General features: G+C 34.0%; 1 protein-coding gene across 15 annotated transcripts in view; it reads left to right on the forward strand.

Annotated features, from left to right (window-relative positions):
• The window catches only part of HHLA2 (HHLA2 member of B7 family), a 236807-nt gene that overhangs the window by 193768 nt on the left and 31013 nt on the right, over positions 1-12026 (forward strand). For 14 of the 15 annotated variants that reach the window (XM_056793440.1, XM_056793438.1, XM_056793441.1 and 11 more), the window contains 2 exons: positions 2669-2746; positions 7487-7837. In XM_056793440.1, coding sequence (XP_056649418.1) covers positions 2698-2746; positions 7487-7837 — 400 coding nt within the window. In that variant the 5' untranslated portion in view covers positions 2669-2697. Of the gene's footprint in view, positions 1-2668; positions 2747-3910; positions 4143-7486; positions 7838-12026 lie in introns of all 15 variants that reach the window. The other variant, XM_056793450.1, reaches the window with a different exon arrangement.

Here is a 12026-nt window from a genome sequence, read left to right on the forward strand (position 1 = left end):
TGGTATTGCTGAGAGTAGTCAAGTCTTTCACAGTTATTCATTGCTGTAATATTGCTGTCACTTTGTACAGTGTTCTCCTGGTTCTACTTATTTCACTCTGCATGAGTTCATGTAGGTCTTTCCAGCTCTTTCTGAAATCATGTTTATCATTTCTTAAACACAATATTCCATCATCATCATTTGTACATCTGTTCCGTAAATTATGTACATCCTTCAATTTACAAATCTTTGCCATCACAAAAAGAACTGCTATAAATATTTTTGTACAAGTAGGTCCTTTCCCACACTTTTTAAAATTGCTTTTGGATATAGACAAGTAGCAATGTTACTGAATCAAAGGGTGTGCGTTATTTTATAGCCCTTTGGGCAGAATTCCAATTTGTTCTCCAGAATAGTTGGATCAATTCATAATTCTACCAATAATGCATTAGTGTCTAAATTTTACCATATTGCCTACAACATTTATTACTGTCTTTTACTGTCATATTGGCCAATCTGATAGGTGTGAGGTGGTACCTCAGAGTTGTTTTAATTTGCATTTCTTTAATCAAGAGTGATTTGGAACATTTTTTTATATGATTATTGGTAGCTTTGATTTTTCATCTGAAAACTGCTTGTTCATATCTTTTGATCATTTGTCAATTGGAAACTGACTTGTAAAGAAATTAATAAAACTTAAAAAAAATTGAACCATTAATATAATAAAAATAACAATGGGTTTTATGGGGGGAGTAAAATAGAGATTGGCTAATTAAAAAAAAGAGCAGAAAATCAAATTATCAATATCATAAAAGAGTGAATGCAGAACAAATGGAGATGATATTAAAGCAATTATTCAAAGCTATTCTTCCCAGCTGTATGCCAATAAAACTGACAATCTTAATAAAATGAATGAATATTTACAAAAAAATTGCCCCGATTAACAGAAGAAAAAATATAACACTATTTTAGAAAAAGAAATGGAATAAGTCATAAATGAACTCTAAGAAAAAATTCAAGGACCAGATGGATTTATAAGTGAATTCTACCAAACATTTTAAAAATTATTAACTCCAATACTATATAAATAGTTTGGGGAAAAAAGTAAAAAACCCTGACAGGTAAAGAAGGAATCCTACTGTGGAAGAGAGAAATTGGGAAAGCATGCAAAAGGACAAAAGCATTGGAGGCTGATGACCTGTCAGTCAAATGAATGTTCTTTTTGGAATGTTACTGGGAGAAACAGAGGAAAACCAATTGCTTGGTGAACCTTGTTACCTTGAGAGAGGGAAGAAGAAGTTTTCCTCTCTTGGACTTTGGAGACTCAAAGCTGAAGAAAGTCTTGTGACTTTGAAGGCAGAAGAAAGAAGGACAAAAGTCTAGATATCTCTCTGACTTGCTCTGTTGATGATAGTGACTGAGCTTCCAGACCTATCAGCCATTTCTCTCAATTGAACTATATTCCAGCATCTTCCAATCTAAGACTCATTGTAGTATTTGGGAAATCCTCAACCCTCTTACTTCCATTCCTTATCCCTTTCTGTCTTCCCCAAATAAACCCCTTACTTAAGATAAAGAAGAGAAAGAGTATTTCATTTGAAGCATCATAAACTCACCCCTGAGTTGATTTAAAGAAACCATAAGAGGAAGAAGAAAAGGGGGAGGGGAAGAAAAGGGAGGAAGAGAGGTATAGAGGGAGGAGGGAAAGACTGAAGAAAGAAGACAACTGCCTGATCTGTTAGTTATCAATAACCAATCAATATAGTCCCTTATTATTATTTATTACACTACCAAATTTATTTTATGGCATAAATATGGTTTTGATATCTAAGCCAGGAAGATCAAATACAGAGAAAGATGATTATAGACCCATTTCCCCCAGTGAATATAAATGCAAAAAATTTTAAGTAGAAAACTATGTCATGTGGCCCACAGGGTTGCATTTCCATCTGAGTTTGATACTTCTGCCATAGCAGACTGGAGTTGAGGTAACAAAATGGTAGCCCTAAAGAAATGAATCCAATAAGCTGGTTGTAGAGATCATTGGACCATAAAAGGTCTCGTAGTATAATGATATATCTAGCAGAGAGATGAAAAACCCATGAGACAGAGAGACATAACAGAGATATGACACCCAGCAGTCAGTAGCAGAGACATGAAATGATGAAAGCAGTACATTTTCACATCCAGAAAATCCTGATAGCCCTCTAGTGTTATGAGTTACCCCTTCACGTCTGTGTTCTGTCCATCTGTGTGCCCTCTGTGTGCCCCAATTTATACATATTTTTGTATATTCATACTTCCACTAATGGTGTTTTTGTTGTAGAGTGGACCCTGAATTTAATGAGGGAAATGTTTTATTGCTACTTTTCTTATTATATTTTATTAAATGCATTGGCTTTGAACTAATCATGTCATCTGGGGTTCATTAGAAAATAAATCATTTCATTTGTGGGGACTTGAGAACTATGGCTCTTAAAGGATACAGAATCAAAGAATACTCCAACTTTGGGATAACTCTTTTGGATACATTCTGTGGAAGGAGGGATAACAAATTACTGCTAACATCGTCTCTGGCACAGAATAGGCTTTTAATAAATGTTGGTTAGGTGATTGAAGTAGATTATATGAGATGATTCCAGGTGATGCATTCCTTTCTGAAAGATATTTGCTTTGCTTTTTTCTTCAGGAGCTTAATAAATATGTGCTGTGGAAGTCATGAAGTCCCAATTGCTACTTTATTTCCTGATTCTGGCTGCATTAAGTGGTAAACTTTATTTACTGTATTTAGAGGGAGAATCATATGTTGAAGAGAAGGATGATCCTTAACCTGGGATCTGCTTTGAAAATACTTTCTATAACTATTCCATAGAGGTTTTCTGTATAATCCTAGTTGTATATTTTATTTTACATATTTAAAAAATTCTTCTGGGTTGGAATTATGAAAATATATGAAAAAACTCCCTTTCAGTAAACCCCAAACCATTAAAAATCATATTTCTTTGGTCCAAAAATCTGTTGATACAACCCTCCTTGGAAGATGGTTAGGACAGATTAACAACAGAAGGCCTTTCTTGGGGAAATGGGTTGAGTGGTTACCAAAACCAAGAACAAAGAATACTTCTAGATCAGAGCTATCAAACATGTAATTCCATTGGTATGGACAGGCACTTTGGAAGCAGCAGAAATGGATTAAAATGTAAGTAGTAAATACTTAACAATAATACATAAATTTAACATGTGATTTTCTAAGTCAATACATTCCCAGATAATACTGTTCATTGGCATACTACTTGATAGCAAACCTTTTAGAGATAGAGTGATGGGCCACATCCTCCTTCACTTCCCCCACCCCTCTCACCTCGGGAGGAAGCACTCCCATTGGTTGCTGGGAAAGTGAGGAATGTCCTCAGGTCCAAGGAGAGAGGGAGGGGAACAGCTCTGCCCAGAGTCTCTCTGACTTTCTAGTAAAGAACTCTGGCTTAACCTTTTGTAACTGAATTTGACTTCAGGGATCTAGATTAGGTCATTCAACACCCCTTGAAAAGAATGTGCTATTGAGACACCTAGGCAATCTCCATTTTGTCCTTCTGCTGAAGTTATTGGTACTAAGATCCAGTCTTTCATTCCAAAAAGATGAAACTAATATTGAAATTCAGGGAAGAGACCCCTTTCAGGCCCTGAGGTGACTGGTCAAAGAAAGAATTGAGTAATAACTATTCTGGAAGTTAATTCCAAATTGTATTTTTTATCATTTTTTTCTTGTTTAAGTAGGGATGCCATTATCTCCACTATTATTCAATATCATTCTAGGAATGCTAGCTATAGCAATAAGACCCAAAAAATGGTTACTTTTTTTTTTTTGCTCATGGGTAGAATGAGCTAATAGAATAAAAATGACAATTTTACCCAAATTAATTTATTCATTCAGTGCCACTACTTTTCAAACTACCAAAAAACTATTTTAGAGAATTGGAAAAAATAATAACAAAATCATCTGGAAGAACAAAAGATCAAGGATATCAAGGGAACTAATGAAAAAAAATGTGATGGATGGTGACCTAGCAGTACCAAATCTTAAACTATACAATAAAGTAGTGATCACCAAAACAATCTAGTACTGGCTAAGAGACAGAAGAGAGGATCAGTGGAATAGACTTGGGGTAAGTGATGTCAGCAATCTTGTGTTTCATAAACCCAAAGACCCCAGCTTTTAGGTTAAGAACCCACTATTTGACAAAAACTATTGGAAAAATTGGAAAACTGTATGTCAAAAATTAGGCTTACATCAATATCTCATATCCCATACCAAGTTCAAAATGGGTATATGATTTAAACATAATGATATTATAAGTAAATTAGATGAACATGGAATAGGATATCTGTCAGATCTATGGGAAAGGAAAAAATTTAAAACCAAGCAAGAAATAGAAAACATTACAAGATGTAAAATGAATAATTATTGAATATATTAAATTAAAAAGGTTTTGTACAAACAAAGTCAATGCAACCAAAATTAGAAGTGAAGTAACAAACTTGGAAAATGTTTTCATAACTACATTTTCTGACAGAGGTCTAATTTTTCAAATATACAAAGAACTAAGTCAAATTAATAAGAAATCATATCATTCCCCAACTGACAAATGATCAAGGGATATAAATAGGTAGTTTTCAGATGAAGAAATCAAGACTATAAATAATCATATGAAAAATGTTCTAAGTCCCTCGGTAAAAATGGAGACTTGAATCCAGGACTTCAATCCCCAGAAGACCTTGCTCTACTTCTCAGAATGCTTTGTAATCACACTGAATTCTCACCTGGGCGAGAACACAAATTATTATTTAAAGGAGTTCTCCACATACTGAGGCCCCTTTTCCTACTTCCGCTTCCCAGCAGAAGCGTCTCTCATGATGTGAGTGAAATTGAATTGGGCCTCTTGGCCCACCTAGCACGTGCCTTTCTTACTTGTATTTTCTTAAATTCTCAACCTTTAATAAAACTCTAAAAATATAATACTCCTTGCAGAGAGAAACTAATTTCTACCTGCCTCAGTTTCCCTTAAATTTTAACCTTTACACCTCCTGATTAGAGAAATGCAAATCAAAACAACTTTGAGGTACCACTTTATACCTAGCAGAGTGGCCAAAATGACAGTAAAGAAAAATAATTAATGTTAAAAGGGATGTGGTAAAATTGGGACACTAATGCATTGCTGCTAGAGTTGTGAACAAGTCCAACCATTCTGGAAGGCAATTTAGAATTATACCCAAAGGTCTTTAAAAGAATGCATATTCTCTAATCTAGCAATATCACTACTAGATTAGTATCCCAAAGAGATAAAAATAAATTGGGAAAGATTCTGTTTGTACAAAAATATTTATAGCTGTACTTTTCTGGTGGCAAAAAATTGGAAAATGAGGGGTGTTCTTCAGTTGGGGAAAGGGTTGAACAAATAGTGGTATATGGTGGTGATAGAATACTCTATGCAATAAGGAATGATGAATTGTTTGATTTCCATAAGAACTGGAAAGATCTAGTGAACTGATGTGGAGTGAAATAAGCAGAACTAGGAGAACATATACAGTAACTAAAACATTGTGGGATGATCAAATATGATGGACTCTGCTACTAAAAGCAATACAATGTTTCAGGACAATACTAGGGATTTATGAGAAAGAATGCTATCCACATCTAGAGAAAGAACTGTGGAAGTACAAATCCAGAAGAAAACATATGATTTATCACTTGTTTATATGGGTATGTGATTTGGGATTTGGGTTTTAAAAGATTACTTTATTACAAAAATAAATGATATGGAAATAGGATTTGAGTGATATATATGTATAACCCAACAAAATGGATTGTTAACTCTGGGAGAGGGAGAGAAAAGGGGGAGGGAGTCAATAAGAAATATGTAACCATAGAACAAAAAATAAAAAACAAAAATAAATAAAAATTTTAAAAAGGTAAAAAATACTTGGGAGCCTTCCTGCCAAGACAAACTCAGGGATTATGAATAAAATTACAACATATTTGTCATACAAATAAAGTCATATAGAAACAATTAGAGAAATATTAATTCCTCCTAGGTAGACTGAACCAATATAATAAAATGATGATTTAACCTAAATTAATTTACTTATTCAGTGCCATACCAACTAAATTATAAAAAAAAATTGTTTTAGAGCTAGAAAAAATAACAAAATTCATCTATAAGAACAAAAGGTGGAGAATATCAAGGAAATGAATAAAAAAATTATGAAGGAATTAGCTTAGCAATACCAGATCTTGAACTGTATTACAAAGTGATAAACATCAAAACAAACTGGTACTGGCTAAGAAAAAGAATGATGGATCTGTGTAATAGATTAGGTTGCCAATACGCAGTAATAAAGCACTATTTGATAAACACAAAGATTCAAGATTTCAGGACAAGAACTCATGATTTGACAAAAATTTATGAGAAAACTGGAAAAGAGTTTGGCAGAAACTAGGTAGACTAACATCTCACACTCTATAGTGAAATAAGGTCAAAATGTTACACAGTTTAGACAATCATGGATGTTAAATTATGGATAAAGATAAATTTATGAACAAAAAAGAGATAGCATAATGAGATATAAAATGAATAAATTTGATTACATCAAATTAAAAAAGTTTTATATAAACAAATCAATGTAACAAAAATTAAAAGATATGTAGGAAATGGGGAAATTTTACATCAAGTTTCTCTGATAAAGAATTGAGATAGGTAGAGAATTAAGTTACATTTATCAAATACATATAGAACTGAGTTAAATATATAAGAATATGAATCATTCCCCAGTTGGTAGATGGTCAAAGGATATGAATAGGCTATTTTCAGAATTAAAACATGTGTCTATTATAATGATTCTTGACTTACCATCACGGTTCTAAGTAGCAATTTTGGTGCTTGGAGCACAGGCAGTGAAAGCAAAGATACAATTAACTTAGTAATTCAAAATGTGAAAATAATATAAGATGTAATTAAAACAAATTCATTAGTGGTAGTCGGGAACAAAGACTGGTGATGATGTGAGAATTTTCCAACTTGAATTCCATGATAGCCTGGGCTTCACAGCTTCGATTTCTTAGGTACAAGATTGGATTTCTATAGTTTTTGAAGCACTCTTAGAGTATGGAGGGAAAGTAGAATAGAACCTGAGAATTTCTATTTATGCAATCTAATAACTCTGGTTCTTCTTTTCTGGGAAGATATCCTCCCTAAACTCACGGTATTCATGAATACATTCTCTTCATCTACAGTGACTATTAGAGACCACTCCCTATTCTTGTAAACTAGGTGATAAGCTCATTTGTTAATTTTTTTCCACCCTTTTAAAATTCAGCATCTTGGAACAAAGCCCAGCTGTCCCGCTCTTGTTATGGCACAGTTACTTAGGATTGACATAGCCCTTGATATTTTTGGTGTTTTCCATTCATTAATTATTCTTATTGCAATTATTTTTGTCTATTTCCTTTTAGATGGAATGACCTTTCATCACTTTTATAAATCAATTTTACCTTTGACCACTGTTACTGGAAGGCTTGGTGAAAATGTGATCTTACCTTGCAAAGGTAAAAAAGGGCCTAACGTATTGATTCATTGGAAGAAAAAAGAAAGGAATATACATAGCTACTACAATGAAAAGGACCACCTGGAACTACAAGATCCAACCTATACCAACAGGACATTTCTTTTTCTCAATGAAATCAATGATGGAAATGCTTCCCTTACACTTAAGAGTTTAAACCTTGGAGATGAGGGAGTTTACACTTGCTACGTAGCAACAGATGATATTTCACAGCAAGTAGAAGTAAAGTTACAGTTGGGAGGTAAGTAAAATGTTCTAAATGCTTTCCAACCTGTCAAGTTTCCTCTTCCCCTGAATGCTACAAGAGATCACTTTGAAAGTACACAAAGTGGCTCCAATACTTTGAAAGAGCATGGGCTAATGTGCCCAGTGCATCATTTAAAAAACAAACAAATCAAAAACAGTTTTCAAAGTCCTCCCCAACCCAAAAACCAGTGGAAAGTTGAATTATTTGGGGTACTTTATTCAGAACTTGATATTTTAGCTGGGTGATAGGTAGAGTGGGGCTTATAATAGCCTTTTTGGTTACTGGGATAATAAGAGGTTGCTATCATACTTTTAGGAAATAAATGATTTCACCTACTTACTTTTATGCATAACTTAAGCTTGTCCCTTAAATCACAAACACATTAAAATAATTTTTCCAGATCATCTGTTCAAGAGGTCAGAAACATTTGCAAACTTTCCTTGGTAACTCAGGATTATCATTATGAATACCAATTATTGTGGTATGATCACAATTATATCATTGTAGCATGACTGGTGAAAATGGCTGCTTAAATTGTAAAAGATAACTTTCTACAAATAAATGTCAGGATGACTCAAATAATTGTCTTCCAGTATTGTTTTTATTTTTTTACAAAATGGAAGTACAAGCAATACGATGTCCAGTTAGAGTAAGTGATCTCATCTACTCCAAAACTATATTTTTAAAAATCAGTCAAAAGTCCATAGTGTAAGGATGATATTAGGAAATAATTGTTGTTTTATTAGTTTAGAGATAAGAAATAAAGTGGCTGCTTGAGAAAAGACCTAGAGTTTGGAGCAGAGCTGAGAGAGCATGTTAATTTCAGATGTGACAGTTATAACCGTTTTTCTATGTCAGTTATTCTCTCTGGCAGTTGGTAGTTGCTCTCTGGCTGTTGGCAGAGACACACTTTCAGAGACTCTCTCAGGGCTAGAGGAGGTAATATCTTTGCCCCTCTCTGTCTGAGGGAAAGATCTGAAGGAGCTCAGTGTTTTCCTTTCCCAACTTGGGAAACACTATTGAATATCTATTGTGGTTTTATAGATTGTTTAACTCTGAGAAGACCAAAGAAAAGCTTGGTCTTTGGTTTGGACTCTGAGTCTGCTAAAATTCTTGATTCTTGTTGAGACTCAACCAGCTAGCCTTTGCTATTTTATCATTTGAAGGTGAAGTTAAGATTTATAAGGATATTAGCGGTAGTTTTTATTTAGATAGTATAAATTTGGGTTAGTCAGATCAGGGAGGATTAGGGTAACCTGTGAAATACAGGAGAAATGGTTCTTTGCAGAACCAGGGAGTTTATTTAGGTGGATTTAGAATCCCTTAGAATTAGAAATTCTTCATTTATCCTTATATATTTCAATAAATATTTTATGTTTATGATAAGAGTCTCTTTAGCATCCTTGTGCTTGGCCCTGAAGGGAAGTTCACATTTGAGCTTCACTTCATCACTGAGGATACTTTTGATTACCTCTATCAGAAATGTCTGTTTGAACCTGATTGGCAAGTTAAAAAGTTTTGAACAGTTTTTCTATCTATTTTGTATACCTCGTCTTAAAATTAATTGTGGTTGGACTTTGAATATATTATTTAATTATGTGGTCATCAGGGATTTAATTCTAAATTCCAAAATGAATTACTAAAGTAAATGAAATTTTGGTAGTTTTATTTACAATATTTACAATTGAATGGAAGATATTAAGGAGAAAGAGAGAAAGAGAGAGAGAGAGAGAGAGAGAGAGAGAGAGAGAGAGAGAGAGAGAGAGAGAGAGAGAGAGAGAGAGAGAGAGAGAGAGAGAGAAAGAGAGAGAGAGAGAGAGAGCAAGAATACAAGAACACTGGCTTCTTCTTATATCTGTTAGAATTTCTAAGTTCCAGCCAGGGGAAGAGAGTCTTAAGAATTTGGGCCTTTCCTGGAGGCTTCATGCCTCCAGAAAGGTGGGGTCACTAAGTCAGCTTTTCACTCACCAATGGTGATAGTCTAAAAGAAGTCTGGGTGTCGGTCTTCCAGTCGCTCCTCTGTCCTTCACTCCAATCTTGGGTGACTGACTCTGTCCGAACTCATCTGAATGTCTGAATCTGAAATAAATTCTTCAGTCTTTTTTTTTCTCTATTTAAAGACCTTTTTCTCTTGGGTCACCTCCTCTAAATTTTCACATCTACCAATCACAGCAGACACTTTTCTCCAGGACTACCCATTCTTTAGTTCTCACCTTCTTTGGTTAGATTATATTTTTTAGGTTACTTAACACCTCTGTTGTAGTTCACCTTTTGTAGTTACTTAACACCTTTTTGTAGTTAAGAGCTAAAAATAGATTGTAGCTTAAAATTCTAGCTTCACTATAAAGTAAGAACTAAGTACCTTCAGTGTCACAATGAGATTATAATTTTATCTTCACAATAAAGAAAGAGCTAAGTATCTTCATTGTTACAATCAGGAGATAGCTAAATTCAATCTTCACACCCACCATTATAATTTTTTAATTTATTTTTACAATAGGGAAATAGGAAAGGGAAAACAAGATGGAAACTTCCTAGTAGGTGACCAGAGGCACCAAATGCCATCACAAATCTGTATGCAGAGACAATAATAAGAATGAAGCATTCCTAGAAGAAAGCCCCATCAAATCCATCACTTTGGAAGCCACTGACAACAGCAGTGACATTATGAGAATAGCATCAATCAAGCAGAGTATAGAAATTCTAAGAATGAAAGGACTTAAACATCTATAAAACTCTGCCCTGGGAAATCATAGAGGGCTCCGAAAATGCTATTAATTTCAAAGACTAAAGGGGACCTAACATTTATCATTGCTTAATATACATTTGGAGAAGAGGTTATAAATCCAGGAACCCATTTGACTCAGGGCAAGACCAAGGAAGGCTGACTTTGCTACCCAAAGGCTCATCAGAAGATAGAGACTAGTCCTAGAACAAAGCCTTAATTTAGGATCTAACACTAGAGCTACAACTAAGCCCAAGAAGACAGCAATCACCATGAAGAAAATCCAACTAAGAAGAGGGTAAATCTGCAATTTTCAAGCAGAGAGTCAGGAAAAATGTATTTTCCACAAACATTACATAAATATCTAGAAGCAAGGAAGAGAGGAAAATAGAATAAGAGTAAAGAATTAGAAGGAGAATAAATACTTTAGAAGAGAAAGTTGTAAATTTAACCCAAGTAATAGGTTTTCTAAAAATTAGCATAGTTGTGATATAAATCAATTTCTCCAGGTGACTATAATAAAAATTAGAATAATATCAAAAGATTGAAGAAATAGAGTATAGCAGAGAAAGATATCTGATATCTAAAATAATTGACTTGGAAAACAGGTCACATGTAAGTAATTTAAGAATCATCTGATTCTTTGAAACTATTGTCCAACAATGTTTATCACCCCCAAAACTTCAACAGTATATTTCAAAAAATGAATGAAAACTGTCCAGATCAATTAGATCCAAAGGACAAAGTAAAAACAGAAAAAAATATCTACCAATTCTTTCTTATAAGGAACCTCAAAAAGAAAAGTATAAAGAAGATCATAGATCATTACCAAATTCTAAACTTTATACATCATATATATATATATATATACTACAAGCAATCAGAAGAAAGAGTTTTTGCCAGAAGTCATAGTTAAGATCACACAAACTATCTAGAAATATAATATTCCATAATACAAAAAATACAGAAAATAGAATAACTGAGAGTCAAGAATAACAACCTGAAAAGCTGAGTGTAATCCTACAGGAGGGAAAATGGATCATTAATAGAATAGAGCAGAGTAATTAAATACTTTGGCATATGCTGACCAGCACTCTCCTGGGCACTTGATTAAAATGTAATTGGGAAATATGTAATGCTAATTTGTGGTTTTCTAAGTTAATATGCTGCTGGCAAGGATCTGTGTCTATTTGCATCTGACATCACTGGAATAGCAGACTAGTGCTAATGTCCTAATGGGGATGGGAGGTATGGAAAAGAAACAAAGGTCCATTCAGAGCCATTAAGTCTTTGTTTTTAAAATCTTTACCTTCCATCTAAGAATCAATACTGTATATTGGTTCCCCAGACAGAAGAGCACTAAGGGTTAGGCAATAGGGGTCAGAGATCTAGGGAGTATCTGAGAACAGATTTAAACTCAAGATCTCCCATCTCTAGGCCCAGCTCTCAATCCACTGA

This window comes from Monodelphis domestica, chromosome 4 (genome assembly GCF_027887165.1).
Source record: "Monodelphis domestica isolate mMonDom1 chromosome 4, mMonDom1.pri, whole genome shotgun sequence".
In the NCBI taxonomy this organism is placed as follows: domain Eukaryota; kingdom Metazoa; phylum Chordata; class Mammalia; order Didelphimorphia; family Didelphidae; genus Monodelphis; species Monodelphis domestica.